The 23,390-nt window shown below is 37.7% G+C and overlaps 1 protein-coding gene across 2 annotated transcripts in view; it reads right to left on the reverse strand.

The window, feature by feature from the left end:
- rassf6 (Ras association domain family member 6) overlaps nt 1–23,390 on the reverse strand; it is a 57,759-nt gene that overhangs the window by 15,823 nt on the left and 18,546 nt on the right. For both annotated transcript variants that reach the window (XM_034013479.3, XM_034013478.3), the window contains exons 5-6: nt 2,993–3,093; nt 1,110–1,294 (exon numbers count right to left, since the gene is read on the reverse strand). In XM_034013479.3, the coding sequence (XP_033869370.1) occupies nt 1,110–1,294; nt 2,993–3,093 (286 nt within the window). The remainder of the gene's footprint in view (nt 1–1,109; nt 1,295–2,992; nt 3,094–23,390) is intronic.

Here is a 23,390-nt window from a genome sequence, read left to right on the forward strand (position 1 = left end):
TTTTGAAGGAGGTTGCTGTCTATAAAAGAGAGATCGGGAAGCAATGATCTGTTGGTTGTTAGAAACAGTGTATTTTTTCTAATCTGCCATTTTCCAGTTGGAAAGTAACCAGTTATCTAATCGCCTGCCCAATGGATACTATCTACATCATTCAAATTGTTTATTTTTTATCCTAAGAGCAACAACGGTGACTAATCCATTTATTATCCAAATCATCACTTTTTGTCTCCTTACCTGGTTGGAAACTCCAAGCTCGACAGGACCAAGGAAGAACTGGGTGAGATCCCCTGATGGGGAGGAATCTTATTTTTCCGCTGCTGGATTATCTGTTTTGTTCTGACTGTTTGGGATTATTATGATTTTTTGTTTATTTATCGGGGTTTAACGAGCACCTTGCATAGAAGTCTCATTTAGTTTATTGTTTTTTTTGTTTTGTGTTTAAACTGTTCTAGCTTAATTTATATTCTCAATATGGACCTGATATAACAGCTTGGGACTTTTAAAGTATTGCTTGTGGTTGTTTCATGGACATTTTTTCCTATAAGGACTGCCTGATGGACTCTGTGATAAGCACTTTAATCAACATGGGCATGTTAGGCTGTACATTTACTAAACGCTTGATCTGCCCTATATGATTAGTATTAATGTGGTCTCTGCTGAACATTTGTGAATGGTCCAAATGCTGTCTGATTAAAACTCATGTACATCAAATGTTTGATAGCTCTGTTGACAAGTATAATATTCCACACATATTCAATAACATCTGCTATGTGAATTCTGGTGCTGTCTTCTGATTTAATTTTCTTAATATTTTCTATGTGTTGTAAACCATCCTGCCTTACCCAGCAATTTTTCTTGGTTCTGTCGCGCAATCCTACTGCTTTGGAGAGTTTATATTCAGGGTAGTTTACTTGTAATTCTGTCACAAAATACTAGTTATTGGACATTGCTTAAGGAATGGGTTTGTTACAGTGTAACTACTACAGCTATGGAGCATATTCTCATTATTACAATCAAAATCACATTTTATGGGCAACTGTCTGTTTACAAACACTCACACAAATAGTAAATGGAAAACTCTTGAAAGTGCAAATCAAACAGAGACTAACCTTATAGTTATAAAAATGACCATTGATTGAACACCTGTGCTGGTGAGCGCTCTGTCTCTCTGCAGCTGTTTTAGATTTCACTCTTTTCTTCACAAGGGAAGCATCACTCATGGTTCGGTACAGGACAGGTGACTCTTCAACTGGATCTTGAACTCTGTATGGTTTCAGTGTCCCACTGTCATAATCTAAAGATTTACAAAATAAATACATACACAACCACCAGTGGAATTCCAAAAGACTTCATAATTTAAATGTTTCAAATGTCTTTAATATATAATCATAGAATTGAGCTATGCATTTGGATGAGGATCTTGGGGAGGGTGCCTTGACTTATAGGGTCCTATTTTGAAGCAAGGGAAAAATGCAACAAAATATTTAGGACAGGAACAGATCTAGTTATTTTCTAGTTTTATATGTGGCAATAAAATAATATTTCAGGGGTAGTTTTGGCACAGTGATGCAAACCAACTCCAGACCCAAATGCTCACTGTGGCTCCCCTACCAAGGTGCAATTATCAGTATGACCACTTGCCTTGTTATTGTGCTTATTCTGTTACTGTGCTTATAAAATGTCTCATTGGCAGGGTTTCAATTGAAAAATTAAAAAAAGGGGCCCTTTTTCTCATGCTATTTTTGTGGTACCTTTCAGGTAATTTGAGTTTCCATGTAGCTTTCTTTTAGGGAGAGAAGTTCTCCTTCCAAATTCAAATTACCCAAATTAATATTAAAATCCCTGAGGGTATATTTAAATGCGTCTGTCTGAGTTCCAATTTGCAGCTTTCCTAAACTGGGTTTCCGCGAAGTTTTTAGGTTGTGTTGAAGAACCACAAGTGAAGCCTGCCTCATTTCGGCCTCCAAAAAAGTTAATAAAAAACTACAGGAAACAAAACATAGCGACATAACGTTACACAAATATAATTAAACATTCTATAAGGAAGCGCTGTGTACTATCCTTGTATTATTTGCTTAACATTTTTTGACTCCATATGGTAGTCTGCAAACCCAGCCAAAATACCAGCACTTTAGGTTAATGATATAAAACTGATTGTCAAAATGTTTAGTGCATTTTTAAAATACTGGTAGTAGAATTACAACAGGCTACCCTACTCGCCCACATTTCTCACTACATAATAGTCTAATAATAATAATAATAATAATAAATAAATAATACCTGAATCCGAATTCCGCATGCAAGGCTCTCGTCAGTAGAATGTAGTTAGATATATATTTTTTGTTGTTATCACAAACGGGATCTTCACTTCTAAAGCCTCGTGAGCATAAGGTAGGGCTTTCAGACATGTTTCCATGCAAAAAAACCTGCGCTGCTTTTTAGTGTGAGAAGGCGATTTACCCACCCTTGTAAGCTGTACTATGACTTGGCCACGCACTTCCTATAGCGTGAGGAATGTGTGTGGTATGTGCATTCTACATCACATTCTCACAACAATGGAAACCCCGCCATTGCTACTTTTAAAATTAAGTGCTTTTTTTACATTGTGTGATGAGACTTCCAAACAGTGCAGTTGTACTGACATTTACATGTTTTGGAATCCTTTTCAGCCAATCGGAGCACTTTGTTTACCCAAGCCATTTTATAAATGTCGTTATAAGACACTGTCATCTAGTATTTCTGTATTTAATGAGATGAAGGACAAAATAGTTGACTATGAATGACCATAAATGCCTATATTATACAAATCAGATACCGCATAAGTACCTGGCTATTTGAAGTACAGTAGGAATAATATTAATTACCTAAGTTAGGCGGAAGCAAAGCAGACTATCCCCTTTCTTAAACTACTTAATTGCTATGAACAGGACAACATACAAAGAAACCTTTGAGAAACTGTTGCGGATTCCACTCACTTGGCTTTGATAATTACCTCTGTTATCCTTAGTGTCTTCAGCAGCAGTTTCTTGTTTGGTTTCCTCCATTTCATCTATATGGCAAAGATCATCAAACTCTCCCCATCGTGTCATTCCTCTGAAAGATAATTTAATTTGAACCTTAAGAGTATAGATGTATACTACATAATTAAGTCATAGGAGAGGCTTCTTTACAAATTTTGATTTTTTTTTTTTGTGGAAGGTGGCCCTTGCTACAGTCCGACATGGTGCGAACTTTCCCTCACACTTCTGTGACCTCATCTCAGTACAGTCTTGCAACAACCTGCATTAAATTAGAATATCAATTATTTTTCCCCTTTCCCCCCCCCTCCCCGAGTTTACACTGTGTAAAGTTACTTCATTTTGCAGTTATTTCCTCTATGTCAAAAGAACATATACACATACATCTTTCTATTTATGTCAGAAACTAGGTTCCTCATTGATCAAGATACCTAGACCTCCTTTAAATATTGGTGAGATACTGTAACAAAAGTATATGCATGCCTGGGTGGTGCTTAGGCCCGAGGCAAACCTAAGCGTGCGTATTTATTTGGCCCTGAAGCTTCTTTGTTTGTTTAATAAACTGCTGCTTCTGTCTTTCAGGGGTGAAATTCTCAACAAAAAAAGTGCTGGTACTCATTCACAGCTGGGTAAAAAAAAATGGAGCTAATTTGAGTGCCAATGAATAACTACTTCTAAAATGTATAGCAATCGGTACATGATTGTTTTAAATAGCTTAAAAAATAACTGATACAATATGAACAATTCTCCATAAACAAAGAAGCTGAAGTTACTACAAGCTTTGTACCCTCTGCATGTATCACTCAGTCATGTACTGTAATATAACACTTAAGTTAAACCTTAAATGGCAAGAATTAATACATATTACACTATACATTAACTGCTGTAGAGAGGGAGTTTTGTTTCAAGATGTCCTAAAAAAGAGGTGCTCTTATAAAAACAAACCTGCGCTATAAACAAATGATACAAACAAGGTCTTAGTCAAACAATGCACAATATGGGCTGAATTGTGTAATGTAACAGACACTGCTATTAAAAAAAAGTATGTACTTGACTTGGCCAGTTTAATCTCCATAGTATTCTCTGAAATACTTTCCAGACCCTGGGTACTCACCTACAACAGGACCTGGCCATGCTACAATAATAGCCTTGGATTAGAACATATATCCCTGTTATTTTATTACAATTATTTTACTTATTACTTATCCTACAATGATATATTATGTGTGCTTCTCTGTTGTGTTTCTGTCTATATTAATTACTATTAACTACTGCAGGAAAAAAAAAATGCTTTTGAAAAGGCTTCTCAAAGCTGAACAAGAGGAAATGTGATGGAAGTACCTTCAATTGATTTTTCATCATGGCGTGATCATTGTTGCTGCACACTTTTTAAGGATAATTTTTTTAAACCGATCTGTAGTCGGCAGGGCAAATGCTTAAATTAAGACTTAACCACTCTACATTATGAAGCAACATAAAACTGTTTAAAAATGCAACATGTTTTGTTTATTAAAAGAAAGGGAGAACAGAGGGTGTTTTAGCTGCTACAACCTTCAACATTGGAGAACTGAAATAAAGATTTACCGTAATCGAATGCTTTCAGATATACAAATGAAACTATTAAAATAAAAGTTTACATTAAGATCAATAATAGTGATTACTGTTTAACAGGTGGTTGTAATTAGAAAAAAATATTTCACACTCGTAAAGATAAAGTTCCAGCTAGACTTTTATTGTATAATTACTGTAACTGATTTTTTTTCTATCGTTGAATGGTCATTCAACTTCTGAATCATTAACCAACTGGATTTATGAAGAGTTTAATTTAACATGACAAAACTTATAGTAGCTAGCGTGGACACAAGCATGACTTTAACTTGTATCAGCATGGGATTAATAACATTAAAAAATTCAGTAACTTTTTTCCCTTTCCGGACCCTGTCCGACATCATCAAAAAGACGTAAAACACAGGTCTCTAGTCGTTCTTTCTCCGGAAAAAGCTGAGGACCATTCAAATGGCCGAGTGAGACCGATAGGAGCCGAAAAAAAAGGGTGTATCTCATGAATACTGATAGCCCCGACATCATATAGATAACACGGACATAAACAAACAAGATAGCTGCTTCCGCAACCAGCGCTCAAAGAATATAACAAACATTTGCAGAGCCTTTTTTAGATGTTATAGTAATAAAATAATGACTTGGATCACATTATTGAGGAGTTTGGTGAGGGTGGGGCTGGAGATGCAGTACTGAGTGTCCTGTTGATATGCAGTGCCTTTTAAACCTGTTTTACTGTGAAAATAAAATACTTTTAAACAGTGCGTCTAAAATAAATTGTGAAGATAAATTGGACCTGACGCGCCTGAAATGCGCTGAATAAATGGACAGCTAAGGGTTAAAACAAAACTATTAAATCAGGAGACTAAATTAAACATTTCATAACATTAAACTTACTTCAGATGTCATTCATTCAATGAACAACCATCTTTTAATTTCTATTTCTTAAAGAATTAGTAGTCGATATCAGGGGAGGGTACCAGCTCATTCTTTTTACAACATTGCATCTTCCTGGAGTGATGAACTGGGCAGCGGACCTCCTTTCCAGGGAGGGTGCGCATCCATCAGAGTGGCGGCTTCACCTGCATGTGGTGGAGCGCATTTTGGAACAATTCTGGAAAGCACAGGTCGATCTCTTCGTCTCGGCAGAGATGACACACTGCCCCCTGGGGTACTCCCTCCACCACTTAGTTGGTCCACTCGGCATCTACGCCCTAGCCATTGACGCCCCTGTATGCGTTCCCGCTGATACCTTTGCTCCCGGCGACAGTTCTCTTAGTGGCCCCCAGGTGGCCAGGAGAATCTGGTTTTTGACCCTATGCCAGCTCTTACAAGGCCAGCCCTAGGAGATCCCACTTCGCCTGGATCTACTCAGTCAAGCAAGAGCACTCTCTGGCATCCGGAACTGGGCAGGTTCCATTTATGGGTCTGACCCATGAATGGGACCATTAGTCAGCCCTAAGGCTATTTGACGCGGTCGTGGGCACGTTGCAGAATGCTAGGGCAGGCTCCACTAGGTCGTTATATGGCTACAAGTGGAGATACTTTCAGAACTGGTATCTGACTAAGGGTCATGACCCAGTCTCTTGCCCTATGCCAGTTATCTTGCAGTTTCTGCAAGAACTGCTCGATGCTGGTAGGTCACTTTCTACACTGAAGGTATATTTAGTGGCCATTTCTGTGTGCCATGCCCCCATCGACTCTATATCTCCAGGTGCGCATTTCTTGGCAACCCGTTTTCTTAAGGGTGCTTGGCGATTACGCCCCCCAAGGAGGGTCGTTACGGACCCTAGGACAGCCCCTCTCGAAACAGCGACTGTCGCACTGGATTGTGGACACAGTCTCGACTGCGTATGATAGTGCTGGCTTGCCCCCACCTGGGAGGATAGCCACGCATTCTACCAGAGGGTTGGCTACATCTTGGGCCCTCTACAGAGAGGCCTCGCTGTCCAATATCTGTACTGTGGCTAGTTGTGATACACCGTATACTTTGTCCAGGTTCTATCGCCTTAACATGATAGATCCTTCTTTGCCTTCAATAGGCACGAGGGTCCTTGAGGTTGCACGCTCGCACCGCTAACCTTGGGTTATGCAGTTCTGATGTGTCCCTCATATGCTGCCATTCCTTCTCCCTCGCGACGGCTCTGGTATACTTTCCCGTAAGTAATGTTTTGGTGGTCGTTGAAAGGGAACGTTAGGTTACTTACCGTAACCCTGGTTCCCTGAAAGAGAAGACGATCACCAACCAACGCGGTCACATCGGTCGCCCTCACAGGTTCGATGCAAAAAGAGAACATGGCTTCTGCGGGCTGACTATTTAATCCCTCGGTAGGCGGGATCGAGGACGTCACCCCAGGAAGGGGCCTATCGGCAGCTCTGATATAAAGAGCTCAGTGAATACCTACCAATTAGAAGGCATATCCCATAAGTAATGTTTTGGTGGTTTTCTCTTTCAGGGAACCAGGGTTATGGTAAGTAACCTAACGTTACCTGTAATATGCACATTAAATGCTAGAAATTAATCCACGACACAATCTCGAGACAATTTGGCAAACATTTATTTTGGTGAACAGTAGTATGTGATCATACATCCCTACGTGGTGTGGATTGGGGGGGGGGGGGGGATCCAGAGAAATGATCGAAGACCTGTGTAATACGAAAGTTCATTTAGTTTTGTATTTTATTTATTTATGTATTTTTAGAAATGGCTTACAATGTAAAGTCTGTAGAATTCACAATAAAATGTTTTTCCAACATCTGAGTTTATGTAGGGTGAGCTTGGTGGTCCAGTGGTTAAAGAAAAGGGCTTGAGGAGGTTCCCAGTTCAAATCCCGGCTCAGCCACTCTCAATGTGTGTGACCCTGAGCAAGTCACTTAACCTCCTTGTGCTCCGTCTTTCGGCTGAGATGTAAAACCGAGGCCCTATTGTAAGTGACTGCAGCAGCAATTGTTGATGCACAGTTCACTAGTCTCTAGTCACTTTGGTTAAAAGTGTCTGCTAAATGACTAATTAATAATAATGTAAATTCCACTATGTGTGTAATGTTGAGATAAGATACTCCCATGCTTTTCCATGACATCCGCACTGTGCATTCTCAATTCTCAATATTATGCAGGAGGGGTATTGGACCAGATTTTCTAACTGGATTAGTTAAAACTTGCACTCTGCACGCAGTGTCTAGCATACAGTATGTGTTCATTTCAATTCACTCAAATTAATTATGTGCATTGCAGCTTTTAGTAACTGAATCATTCCAGCAATTTTTCAATAATTATCCAAACTCAGTCCCATTGTTGGACACATGGAGCTACCGCAGTACAGATTCTATTTGGAAAAATAACAATATAAAATATATTTATACAATATGGAGGGAAAACCGATGGGGAGTAAAAAACATCAAATCTCTAATCTAGGTGAATGTCTTCCAAACTCTCATCTGGATGAAGAAAATGATCAGGAACATTTTAAATCTGTTTCTCAAAAACCTTCAGACCAGAGTTATCTGAATGTAAATAATCAATCAACATCGGAAGTGGAAAATGGAAATGATGCTGCTTGTGAACAAACTACTTCAGAGAAGTACAGAAATTACTAGTGCTGAGTCTGAACAGGTGTTTTGTGTGTGCAAAAAAACTAATTATATCAATAGATCTATGGTACAGTGTTCTAGATGTTTAGAGTGGTTTTATTGGGATTGCATTGGGGTTGATATTACATATGTGCAAGTTGTAACACCTTTTTTATGCAATGCTTGTGCAAGATTGTCCTTGCCCCAGAGTTCATCAGAGCTTAGTATTGACCAGGGTCAATTTGTAGATGGCATTCAGAGCCAATCAACACCTAACCCTAATGATGAGCAGCAAGATGATGGTGAGCTCAACGATGATGAAGATGAGCCTGATGACGATGATGATGATGGTGCGCTCAATGGTGATGAAGATGAGCCTGCTGATGATGATGATGATGGTGAGCTCATTGATGATGATGATGGTGAGCCTATTGATGATGGTGAGCCTATTAATGATGGTGAGCCCAATGGTCATGAACATGTGTGGTTGTAATAGCTATTTGGAGGAAGATGTGTACGGTGCTAAAGCTGTGAACAAATGCAAAAATATTATAGGAGATTTTGGCAGCTTGAGTTCAGAGAGGATGAAAAAGCCAGAAACTGATGAGCCCTATACTATAAAAATAAATCACAAAACAGCTGACATGATGGCAGATGCTGTTTTAACTGAAAAAAAGGTATTATGAAAAGTCGTGTCCCTCCTGCTTGACATTTAAAATAAGCCATAAAGAATGGGGTACAATAAAGCCAAAGAAAAGGCAGGGAATAAGGAAAAGGGTCATTCCTGAATGTGCTTTGTGTTTCACTTACAACAGAGTCAAAGTGAGGCATTCACAAAAAGCTAAATGCTATTTCTTCAGAGGGAAAGCCACTGTAAATGTAAGGCTTGTCAGGATTTGTACTGACAGTAAACAAAATACCAAAGAAAGATAGTCCAATGACAGTGAAAGTCCTTTGCAAAGGAAGAGTGAAGCCAATGCAGTTTAAAGACAAGCAAGGCAACTCCGTGTCAAATAAAAAACACACAAAATACCATTATGAACGTCTCAGTGCACTCAAATCTTGTGAGTCTTGTGAGTCAGGAAACCTAACCAAAGCACAGGACCTTCATATCTACTAGAAGTTATCTTTGGAAATAAATTTGAAAGGTCAGCATTCCTCCGATTTATTTCACATGTGCTTTTAACAAAGCGAGATTTTGATGCAAAACAACCACAGCAACATGTTGCAGCATACATACAGGACATCATGCACACTCCATTCACTGTCCAAATGTACAGTGAACCTCAGTTGCACCTGCTGCATGCTCAAGTGAGAATGGCGTTATATACTTTTATTCTACTGATTCATTAATAAAGAAGCCATCAGATGAACTTAAAATGGTTTATTATTATGCAGGGGTTGTACAACATCCACAAAAGGGGCAGGCTTACTCTGTACCATCAATTACCAACTTCTTTAATCTAGCAAGATATGACTACAACAAAGTCAAAAGGAAAGCTCTACAGCTAAAGTTGTCATTGATTTTAGTTGTACAATGATTCAAAGTTGCTTGGTGTCTTTTAACTGCACAAACTTAAATGCTTACCTCAACTACTGCTGGCAAAAGGTAAATGGAGACACTAATGAACACAAAGTCACTGCTATCTACATTTGTGCAGCAGACATGCTACACCTGGTAAGCAAAAATATTCGTAAACTACAATTATCCAAGACTTGCAAAGAATGTGTGCTATACTGTGTTGTAGCCCTTCAGACGGCAACATTTCTTTGTGTGCTCAGTGAAACAGCAAAGCTGTTGTTCACAGTTATATTATCACCTACAAACACACCAGCAGTGTAGACTGCAAAGACACATCTAAACCTCATATTCAAGAGAAGCACCATTAAACATGATGTTGAAAATGTCACTCCTGTAAACCCATTTGAACCTACAGAACCATACTTTTTTGTAAAAGACCATCCATTCAATAATTGTGTTTGTGTTGGAAAACATGGATCGAGAATTGATTAGCAGTTTGCTACGCATGTGGACTGGCAGAGCTATTCTGGTGTTTTCTGAAAAGAGACTAATATTGCAGATAGCAGACTGTTTGGTTCAAATTGCATGTACTGCTAACAATTGATAAGAGACCTTGCGTCTACAAGCTTCTTGTCCAACATTGACTGCAAGCTAACAAGATAACAATGCTGTGGACCAGAAGGGGCCAGGCTCTAAGACTTTTGGGAATACAAAGCATAAAGGAGCTAAAAGGCTCCCAGGGACTGCCACTGGACCCAAAGGTTCACAGGGAGAATAAGAGATAATGCCACTGGACTCAAAGGGTCTCGGGCAAAACGGAGAGATAGGAACAAGGAAGATGACAAAAACCAGATGTATGGACCTTTTTTTGGGCACCTGGGGTCATAAGAATGCACTGAGTTCAGAGGTCGTCACACTAGATTACACACACAGACACACAAAATTAAATATATGGTAACAGAATAATGTGTTGTACCTTTTCTGTTGGTTAAGTGTCAGAGAAAGATAGGAGGCTGTGTGGTCCAGTGGTTAAAGAAAAGGGTTTGTAACCAGGTGGCCCCCGGTTCAAATCCCACCTCAGCCACTGACATTGTGTGACCCTGAGCAAGTCACTTAACCTCCTTGTGCTCTGTCTTTCGGGTGAGACGTAATTGTAAGTGACTCTGCAGCTGATGCATAGTTCACACACCCGAGTCTCTGTAAGTCGCCTTGGATAAAAGCGTCTGCTAAAAAAAAAATAATAATAATAAAAAAGAGGAGGAGAGAGACACCTATGCAGAAGGGTATTTAATGTCATGTAAAAGATGTAACAACTGGTAATCGGTTCTATACTTGGACTGGTTTCCCTGCATGTATGAAATAAACTTAACACTGATTAAGAAATGGCGTCTGTGCAGTTTCTTAAGAAACATCGATACTCACGTTTTAAGTTACATCAGTTTGTAAGCTGCATGATGATTGCATTCCAGCTGATAAAAAATCAAAGACAACTAAACCAAATAAACTGCATTCAAAAAGTGCAGCTACACTTCTCAAAGAAAGGTACCTCCCACTTGTACCTTTATAGACTGCACTTGCGTGTTCAGGCTTTTTAAATAAACAAACAAAGTGAAGCAAAAGAGAAGATGGCACCCAAGGGCAGCAATGCAGTAGTTGAAAATTGGTTTAAGATGGTTAAAAAGGGATATGTTCAATGGAAAAGTGTGTATGAAGCCAGGGGAGTTCCTCAGAAAACTACATGTGGAAATTAAGGCTAAAAAAAGACCTCCCTACCTCTGCATTTCTTATGTTCAGACGGATGTTCAGACTTGGTGGTATGAATGGAAGGAAAGTTTGCCAAAAAGGCCCATGTACATATGTATATGTATGTATATATATATATATATATATATATATATATATATATATATATACACACACACACATATTATGATAAGGAAAAAAGCTTGCACACCTATATCTACAAAAAAAAATCTAAACAATGTAAGTACAATCCCTTTGTTAATATTCTGGGTTAATCTGATATGTTCTTATTTTAAGGCAAAGGAGTGCAAACGTTTGACAACTAAACAATCTGTACACTCATATTTCTCCACAGAAACATCAAGCGATTATATCCTTGCAAACCATTGTTTATTTACAATCTTGTATCTACAACATTTTTTTCAGGAATGGCTACTTCAGACCAGTTTAAGAGGTTTGACACTGTGGTTCAGTACTTGAAGGGCAGTGACTACCAACATGGTTTAAACAAGACAGAAAAATGGGCCCTAGGAGGTTTTCTAAGCAGTATGCCTAAATGGTCAAATAATTTAATAAAATAAGTAAAAGAAAAATGTCAGTTTTCTTCAACTGAATTTTGTATTGCTGGGCACAATAGTATCCCATAGGCAGTTTCTAATTTGTAGTATTACATTATAGTATGATTAAACATGTTCAGTGCATGTTTTATAACTTGGCCTGTACAGAATAAATAATAAAGTAGTAAAACTTCTGGTCACTAAAGTTGATTTTGTTACTTAATTCAAACTACATTTATAAAAATGTACAATGTGATTTTGACACAAGTAAAAACCATGGTACCAAGGTAAAAGTAATATTATATAATGTATGTTATTTTGTACAATGATACTACTGTAACTATACTATGGTTCTTGTATGTACCATGTATAGCAGTCTATGGTATACTAATGTACATAGTATAATGCATCATGGTATACAGTGGTATACCATGTTATACCTTGGATTTTAATTACTTTTACCATTGTAAACCATAGTAAATAGGCATAGGGGAAAACATGGATATGTATTTTACATGCCTGTGAGATATTCTATCCCTTGTTTGATATCAAATAAAGTGTACACATAATTAAGTCTCTGTGAGAATGCATCTTTCTCCAAAATCACAAGTTAAGCATATATACACCCACCCCTCGTTATATCGCCCCTCGCTATCCTGGAGTTGGCTCCCCATTTTTACTGTCTAACTACGTATGCCTTAGCTGCAATATACATAGGCACTTAGAATTACTGTTCGTTTTATTTCGTACTGCACATCACAAATAACAATATACAAAACAACGCATTACTATCGTACTGTTATCATATACACAAGTATTGCACAATAACACAAAGCAAATTAAATATCTACTTGCTGAAGTGGTTTTTATTTTAGCCAACAAGGTGTTCACTAGCAGAAGTCACAAGGCAGTGACGTCAGATCCCTAGCAACAAACCTACTACGTTAGGAACGGATTCTTTCAATGCAGTGGGTTTGTGCATTTGAGAAAGAGAGGAAATTAATTGGAGACAGAAGTTCATGAGAAGCAATTACGCTCCGCTGTAAGAATACATTTTTTTTAAATGTAGTCGCTGACAACAGTAGTAAACGTGATGCTTTATTCTAAGCATATGTCATAGCTAATGAAATACACGTACTGTATATTAGTATTACTATGTTTATGTATATTGTTTGCTTTTAACAATAGACTTGATAAAAAAAAAGTATTTGTTTTGTCAGAAACATGCAGTTTGTGTTACAAGGTCCGTTGTAAAAAATGTAAACAAACACACACAAGGATTACTCAACGGTTAAATAGCATTTTTAAAACAACAACTAAAAATAAAATGTAAGGCATACATTCTTGAACATTTGTTGCCTGCCATGGATATCACGTGAATTAACTGTGAAAAAGCAGGAAGCAGGACAATATATTTATTAATAAAATGACATATTGCAGTGCTCAAGAGAATAACAACAACAACGTTATTGGTGAAATGGTGGTTTATTTGTAATCCAAAGTCATTTGACAACAGTAAATAATAATGTTAACTGGCAATACACAACGATGCGTATTCCTCAGTAAAAACCACGGGGCAGTCCCAAAACAATAAACACGGTATTTAATACATACACAATACACAAACACGGTCACAAGTCCAAAGTGAGTGCTGTAGTGCTCGTGGTGCAAATACAGTTAATCGTGACACAAGTGCAGTGTTGTCCGGGTTTTGTGCTGGCCTGTAGCGACAGCTCCGGATCGTGTTAGCCGTCTAATAACAACAAACAACTATATATTTAGACACAACAAAACAAACAAAACACTCACGATTACAATATGGGTCTACTTTCGGTTTAGCGTTGACCATAACAAAGGAACAGATCACCTTGCTACGTCCCCTGATATACCGTAAATCACGCCCCCTTGGTTAATGATTGCAACCGCTCCTCCAGTCCGCGGCTGCCACATCATTTCCCTTCCGGGTTGATGATTTAGTGTACCGTAGGAATGAATTGTCTGGCCATCCAGTCCAGGGCACTCTGTTCCCTTTACACAGAGCTCTCACAGGTCAGGAGGGAGATTTATCACCAAGAATCATTCTGTCTCTGTCACAAACATAAACAGCTAAATGTGAATATTAATATACTGTAAGTAGCAGTGCACAATTGCACGGGATGCAGTTTCTCATAGCTACAGTTATGCAAAAGTGAATCCCCTTTACGTCACATAGTGTGTGCATGCATGGTAAAGCCAACGGCGCTGAAGGGATGCACTATCTCACTGGGTGCACTTTCGCATGCTACACTGGCCCTGCATATATGGTCTCATTGATTTACTGTGATCCACTACCAGCAGCTCCCACACACTTTGTCAGAAACGGTAAGACTATTCTTGGGGTCGCGGGAAGTGAAGAGCAGGGAGAGGGTGCGAAGGGACTTGGGGACACAGGGCAGGAAAGCGGTAAAGGGAACTGGCATACTAAACCAGACAGGGAGCGTAGATTTATGGCAAAACCACAAGGTGTTTTAGATGCCAGGAATTAGGTCATATCGCAGCAAAATGTCCACTTGACAACAAGCCTATGGAATGTAACCTAGGGCAAATAAATTACCATAACCCTTGTTTTTCATGTACGGTGGTGTCGGTGATAACAGGGATACAAACTACATGCAAACATTTGTGTTGCGCCACAGTAGAGGGAACTTCGGTAAATGATTTGCTTGATTAGGGCAGTATGATTACTCTGATTTCAGACAATTTAGTGGAACCAAACAAATTGGAAAAATCCCAAAATCTCAATATTACTTGTATACACGTAGATACATGCCAATATCCCACAGCCACTGTTAGGGGAGACATCCCCGGGGCCTGTCAGACATAGCGAAGGAAACATGGGAAAATGAGTCAACCCCACACCGCAGTGCAATTGAGCACATCTCGCAGATGCAGGACTGTATTGCAGCTGGCATGCCAATCGTTAGGGAGCACATGAGACAGGCACAGTCGGCCCAAAGACATGCATATAATAAAGGAGAGAATGAATGATGGACTGAATATTGAGACCACATCGGCAACATGCGGCTGGGTATACAGACGATGTGCTAATCCATTGCGCAAATTGGGGCACACATCTCTGGAAAGTACAGGCAATGATAGACTCCATTCGCAAGGCGGGATTAACTGCTACTCCAACAAAATGCTCCATAGGGTTAGAGGAAGCAAAATATTTGGGGTACACTATTGGTCATGGGTTGGTTAAGCCACAGGTCAATAAAGTAGAAGCTATACAGGGATGGCCTCAGCCAAGTAACAAAACACAAGTGCAGGCTTTTGTGTGCTTCACAGGATACTAAGAAGATATTATTTGCTAGGAAGACCATTTAAGTTAATCACAATCACGCTTTCCTCACCTGGATGCGCCAATACCGAGAGAAAAATGCAAGGGTAACCCGTTGGTTTTTGAGCTTGCAACCTTTTAATTTTGAACTTGAACACAGGGCTGTTCATCATCCTCAATAATATGTAAATAGGTGCACATTATACTAAGAATTACAGTATTTTGATTTAATGTTAACTAATGTAAATATCCACACAAGTATTAAGGTGACAATAAATCATTATTAGTGGGGCTTGCGAAGCAAGAGTCCCCACTTTAAATCTTCAACATACTCCTTCTTCTTATTCTTTGGCACGCTACTCCTTACACCATTTAAGCTAGAAACACCGTTCAAACTTTAAAACGTGTAGACCGGTCTGGAATAGTGTGCTTGTATACAACTTTTTGATATATTTTATACTTTTTAAACTGTTAAGCTTTTTGTCCTTTTTTGTCCATCTTCATTCACTTTAATGGGACTTTTTTCAACATTCTAAAGCTCCCCATTGTTTAAAAACTCCCAGACTTCCAGCATTCTATTTACTGTAAACGATGTAACTTTTGACACAAATCAGCTACTTTGACCACTTTCCCAACAAGTAAGACAAAAAGTTAGAGAATATGGAATCTTCCTCTACTTCTCTGCTATTCAAATATGAAATCAAAACAGAAATAACTTTTACCAATCAAGAGGTACACCTGTTTTAGTAACCTCACCAACTACATTTGTGAACTTTTAGAAATAACTGTCGTTTTGACCACTTTCCTAACAAGTTAGACAAATATTTAGAGCAAATGAAATCTTCCTCTACTTCTCAGCTATTCAAACATGAAATCAAAATAGGAATGACGTCTACCAATCAAGAGGTACAGATGTTTTAGTAACCGCATCAACTTCTTTCAGTAGGCTACTTCCCACTGTTGAATTAACTGTTATAGAACTTTGAGAAATTTCAAATTACAGCACATTCTAAGCATGAGACAATTAGTAAACAATGTGACTTTTGACACAAATCAGCTACTTTGACCACTTTCCCAACAAGTCAGACAAAAAGTTAGTGTATGAAATCTTCCTCTACTTCTCTGCTATTCAAATCTGAAATCAGTTAAAAAATATCTTCTACCAATCAAATGGTACATGTCTGATGAAATGTGTGATCTAACTGCCCCACAATCCAAATAAGGTTGATATAGTAGTCTATCAAAGTAATCAGACCAATTATTTTACTAAATTTAACTTTGACTGTATGTAACTGCTTTGCTTTAAAAAGTAAAACTTTTTAAACTTCTTCCACTACCACAAAAATACTTTTAAAGAGCTAAAGCAAGCCCCACAACTTTACTTGTAAAGTTACCATCTAGTTATTATTATTATTTATTTCTTAGCAGACACCCTTATCCAGGGCGACTTACAATACAAGATATCACATTATTTGTACATACAATTACCCATTTTTACAGTTGGATTTTTACTGGGGCAATATAGGTAAAGTACCTTGCTCAAGGGTACAGCAGCAGTGTCCCCCACCTGGGATTGAACCCACGACCCTCCAGAGCCTTAACCACTACTCAACACTGCTGCCCATAAATAGTCTCCTTTTTCATTGAAAATGTGTATAACATTTTTAATAGTAAAACTTGCACTGAACATCTTTAATCTATTAAACACATACTGTAGGTTGGCAGCTTTAATTATTATACAACTGGAGCTACACTATATCTTTAAGAAGAATCTTAATTGTCAGTGTAGGTGGGGCTGCCATACCTCTGCTCCTGCACATGCTTGTCAGATGGTCAATATTTACAGTGCCTAGAGACGGTGTGTTCACTAACGTGTAACTGGGGCCTGTGAAGTTGCACATTTACTTAAAATAACTGCATAGTTGTTTGCTTTGCATAATAAACATGACAGAAACTCTCCCTAACATCTTGTTGTGTGTTAGTGTTTTAAAACCAATTTTAACAATAACAATATTTTATTGTTATTGGTTTCTAGAACCAGAGATATTTGGTTTAATTTCTTTTGGTTTTCTTTTTGTACACCTGGTTGTAAATTATTTATAAATAAAGTATAAATAAATATACATTCTTACCTCTCATCTATACTATTTTAACATGATCCTCTTTCTTTTTGTTATTTTAATAGCAAGTTTGCATTTCTACAGAACATTTCATAATAGAGGTCCATATTTCTAAAAATAAATAAAACAAGTATTTTGGAAAAAGTAAATGCAATCACACACACAGACACACAAGTAGGGTTTGAAGTTTTCTGGTTTTATTTTTTAATCAGTCTCTTTAAACAATTTGAGCTGGTTCTGTTTCATAATTAAACTCAGAAAAAAGCTGTTAATTACAAAACAATCTTTGCATTTACCTTCATCTCTTGCTTGAGCCTAATTTTGGTCCCCTTAATTGTATTTCAAACAGAGCTGACAAATTACATGAATTGTTCATCCCTGATCCTACTTTTAACTCACATTTCATTTTTGCAGTCGCCTAATTTAACGTTGTGTTTTTGTTATTTTCCCCACTAGTTTAACAGAGATGTCCTGACAGATTTTTTTTTTAAGCATAAAAATTAATACCCAGTGTGGTGTACACTGATAGCAAGTCCTGCAGGCACCTGCTATTTCGGCAAGCATCTAGGGATTTTGGAGGTTACACCAAAAATGTAGCTCTGTATTAGTGTCCACACTTCTGACAAACCACACTACCTGATCTGACTGTGATATAATACAGAACCAGACTCAAGTCTACCCCCTGAGGTGATCTCGAGTACGGTATTAAATGCTGCATGGTTTGGACGATAACCATATTTAGCACTTTTAAGCCGGTTTAAAGGCATAGTGTGGACAGGGCCAAAGTATTCCATTTCCTGCCATTGATGCTAACTTGACAACTTTACTGTGGGAGAAATAAAGGTTATGCTTTACTTATAAAACATACTTTGATGATGGAGCATAGGCGCCTAACCCATGGGGCAGAAGGGGCATGTGCCTTCTGACTTTGAATATGGGTGGGGCAAACTATATATTCCCCCCCCCCACACACACTTTTTTGTTCATATTTATGTATTATACCTGGTGTTTGGTTTGCTTTCAAATAAAATATAAAAATGGGAAAGTATTCTGAGGATGGGCCACATTTATAAACAATCACAATTAATTATCTCTAAATGCACGAACATGTTGGTGTGACCCAAGGTCTGCACCGTGGCTAACGTTAGCCAACAGTAAGAAAAAATGTTGTTAAGCGAAACTTGGCAGCGGTCAGGAGAGATGACTGCACAAAATAGTAATATTTAAATATAGGCATATATTTTTTATTTATTACTCGCAAAAATATCTGAAAGAAGAGAGAGTATAGACCATTATTAACAGAAAAAAGGTAAGGAAGAGAGAGTATCAGTCTGTTATTAAATATTAAATAATGTTGGGTTTTAGAATTAAAAATAGGTTAATGTTGCCGCGGGGCCATGACCAAGCTAAATTCCCACCAAAGTCTTTTATTTTTAACTTGGATTAAGCAGTAGTAAATATATCAAAAAGTGGCATTTTACAATCGCACATACCTGATTTTACTTTAATGAAAACGTTGGCTACAATTGTATTTTCATTAACGTGTGTACTTACTAATGATTTAAACTCACATTCATTTAATAATAAACATTTAGGTATGTTATGACCCTGAATGAGTAAAAGATGTAGAAATAATGCTGATTGATAAAAAGGGAGACTCAATATTTACCAACGTAGCTCATGATCATCAGCATAGCTACACTGTGGCCGACTGGGGTTGTTACCATATCAGGATGCATCATGCAATTTAAATTTTTTGTTAATTATTTATGCATTTATTTACTTTTGCCAGGGGGCGGTGAGATTTTTTGGGGGAGGGGGAGGGCGAATAGCAGTGATACCATTGGCTGGATATCCCCGTCTCAGCCAGGGAAACCTGCTAATCTGATTGGCTGGATATATGTGGAATACACACAGTTTAAAAAAAAAAATACACAAAGTATGGTATGGATGTTTAGAATTGTTTTAATGGGATCCAGTGCCAAAAGATTGGCTCATTCGAGAGCATTATAAACATGGATCCATTCAAACGAGTTGACCAGAAAAGCTTTCAGAGTTCCTCCTATAACTTATTTTACGATAACTCAGAACTACTGTACATCACAAGGAAAGACAAACTGGACTTGTTATCAGTGTTGCTTTGCAAGCAGTGCCGTTTACTGGATGCTTGATACCGTTGTCTTCTTTTTCATGTCTTGTCTTTAGGGCTACAAATGTTTAGATCATTATTGACATTTTTGTAAATTATTAATTTTTGATTGTTACCCAGTGCCTATAAGTTTGCTTGCAACTGTAATACAACTGAATGTATTGTGCTTTCAAAATAGTTAAGTTTAAAAAAATGGCACATTTTGGAAATAACAGAAATAACAATATATAGTTTTTTTTCAATCACTACTGCCTTGTATACACACATGTGGCAGTAGTAAATATATTTCATTCCTTTGGAAATTGCATGCATTATCAATGTTTAACATGGGCGTTTTGCCCCATCGAACTTGTGAAACTTTGTTCTTGTAACTTGTAAGGTATGAATAGTTGACAAATGGTGTTATTCGACATTGCCACCCTCTAATAAATAAAACCGTTAAATAATTAAACCAATGATTATACCCATATGGAAAAAAAAATATATTGAATATATTTATGAATGTTAAATATATGAGTAATATACAGTACTGTGCAAAAGTTTTAGGCAGGTGTGAAAAAATACTGTAAAGTAAGAATGCTTTCAAAAATAGACATGTTAATAGATTATATTTATCAATTAACTAAATGCAAAGTGAGTGAACAGAAGAAAAATCTAAATCAAATCCATATTTGGTGTGACTACCCTTTGCCTTCAAAACAGCATCAATTCTTCTAGGTACACTTGCACAAAGTCAGGGATTTTGTAGGCATATAGTCAGGTGTATGATTAAACAATTGTACCAAACAGGTGCTAATGATCATCAATTCAATATGCAGGTTGAAACACAATCATTAACTGAAACAGAAACAGCTGTGTAGGACGAATAAAACTGGGTGAGGAACAGCCAAACTCAGCTGACAAGGTGAGGTTGCTGAAGACAGTTTACTGTCAAGTCATACACCATGGCAAGATTGAGCACAGCAACAAGACACAAGGTAGTTATACTGCATCAGCAAGGTCTCTCCCAGGCAGAAATTTCAAGGCAGACAGGCGTTTCCAGATGTGCTGTCCAAGCTCTTTTGAAGAAGCACAAAGAAACGGGCAACGTTGAGGACCGTAGACGCAGTGGTCGGCCAAGGAAACTTACTGCAGCAGATGAAAGACACATCATGCTTACTTCCCTTTGCAATTGGAAGATGTCCAGCAGTGCCATCAGCTCAGAATTGGCAGAAAACAGTGGGACCCTGGTACACCCATCTACTGTCCGGAGAAGTCTGGTCAGAAGTGGCCTTCATGGAAGACTTGCGGCCAAAAAGCCATACCTCCAACGTGGAAACAAGGCCAAGCGACTCAACTATGCACGAAAACACAGGAACTGGGGTGCAGAAAAATGGCAGCAGATGCTCTGGACTGATGAGTCAAAATTTGAAATATTTGGCTGTAGCAGAAGGCAGTTGGAGGTTCCTTGCAAGTTTTGGGGCTGCATTTCTGCAAATGGAGTTGGGGATTTGGTCAGAATTAATGATCTCCTCAATGCTGAGAAGTACAGGCAGATACTTATCCATCATGCAATGCCATCAAGGAGGCATCTGATTGGCCCCAAATTTATTCTGCAGCATGACAACGACCCCATACATACAGCGAAAGTCATTAAGAACTATCTTCAGTGTAAAGAAGAACAAGGAGTCCTGGAAGTGATGGTATAGCCCCCACAGAGCCCTGATCTCAACATCATCGAGTCTGGGGATTACATGAAGAGAGAGAAGCAACTGAGGCTGCCTAAATCCACGGAAGAACCGTGGTTAGTTCTCCAAGATGTTTGGGCCAACCTACCTGCCGAGTTCCTTCAAAAACTGTGTGCAAGTGTACCTAGAAGAATTGATGCTGTTTTGAAGGCAGAGGGTGGTCACACCAAATATTGATTTGATGTAGATTTTTCTTCTGTTCACTCACTTTGCATATTGTTAATTGATAAATATAAACTATTAACATGTCTATTTTTGAAAGCATTCTTGCTTTACAGCATTGTTTCACACCTGCCTAAAACTTTTGCACAGTACTGTATTTGTAACCTTACCATATATTTTCAACATATAAAGTAAATATATGGCTCACAGCTTGAATTATATTTAAAATACATTCCAAATGTACCAGATATTTTTTATATCTTTTTATACATTACTAATTTATTTTATTTAACTGACTAAAATATATATTTTACAATATATTGCTATAAATATATATTTGTAACAAACTTACCATACATTTAAAATATATTATGTTTTTGCCTTACATTCGTCATACATTTTAAAAACATTATTTATGGATGGTGTTTAACTATATCAAAAATTATATTAAGCAACAAATTGATGTAAATATTTTGGAACTGAATGAAAAATACATTAAGAATGTATTCATAAGTTTCCCTGAAACGTATAATTGTGCTAATATGTGATGTTAACCTTAGTCATTGATTAAGCATTGATAAAAACATTAACTAAACATATATACCATACAGTACATACATTATAAATTAATTGTATTGAAATATGTATTTACCTTTTTTAATGTAATTCATCAATATATTTATTATACAAAGCAGTAAATATGTATTTGTCATATATAGATATTGCCTGAGCGGACTCATTTAAATTAGTTGCTTGCAAAGGACACTGGGGGTTGGGATCTTTTGTGTGGAAACTGTGATTATTTGTTGATTATTTGTTGATTATTGTAAATATTTGATTACTGTTATTGTTTCACATGTTTATTGTTCGTCTGGGAGCATTTCTGCGATTTTTTATTAATCAGTTAAAATCACCCTGACAGGTGTATGCGTCAACAGGAGTGGGGAAGTGCCTGTGTTAGTAGGTAGTGAGTCACTGCTGTTGGCAGTCTTTGCCAAATAACACCTCAGATGTTATAAAGAGCTGAAGGTGTTATTTTTTTTAATTATTAATCCATGAAGGTAATTTTAAGTGCCCTGCTTCGATTTCAAAGTGGTTACAGAGTCACTATCCCTTATGACCTTCGGGAGGTCGTTCCACAGCCTTGGGGCTAGACATGAAAAGGCTCTGTCCCCGAAAGATCACCGCTTAGTTATTGGTACCTTAAGTAGACCGGAATCATAAAATCGAAGACTGTGCATTGGGGTATATGGTACCAGAAGCTCGCAGATATAGCTTGGCCAATTTTTACGTACTGCTCTCTACTAGTTAGGTAGGATTTAAACCAGCTATAGTGCAGAACACGTTACTCCTATAACCTTTTCTAGTCTACTCAAGGGAATCATGTGATCGATGGTATCAAAAGCAGCGCTAAGGTCTAACAAGACAAGAATGGAAACAGAACCTGACTCAGCATTCATGAGTAAATCATTGACTACCCTAATAACAGCTGTCTGCGTGCTGTGCAAGGATCTAAAACCAGACTAGAAAACATCATATAAATTGTTGTTAAGTAAATGATTTTGTAACTGATAAACCACAGCTTGTTCCAAAATCTTTATTCAAGTAAGGTCAATTGTTAACAGGTTTGTAGTTACAGGGCAAACTGGGTCTAAATTATGCTTTTTTAAAAGGGGAGAGATTACAGCACATTTAAATGCAAAAGGAACCATACCAGAACAAAGTGATTCATTAAAAAGCTTGATTTGAGAATAGGTGTTGGAATTGGGTCTAAAGAACAGGTGGTAGATTTTGATTTTAAAACCATCTCAAAAACAGTATTTGAAGAGAGCTCATTCAGATTTGAGAAAGGAGTTCCACAAAATTCTAAATTCTCCGTAAGGGACTCTTCGTTGGGTCACTAACCAAAAGCTGACTTCTAAGGTTTATAATCTTATTGTTAAAA

Source organism: Acipenser ruthenus, chromosome 2 (assembly GCF_902713425.1).
Source record: "Acipenser ruthenus chromosome 2, fAciRut3.2 maternal haplotype, whole genome shotgun sequence".
Classification (NCBI taxonomy): domain Eukaryota; kingdom Metazoa; phylum Chordata; class Actinopteri; order Acipenseriformes; family Acipenseridae; genus Acipenser; species Acipenser ruthenus.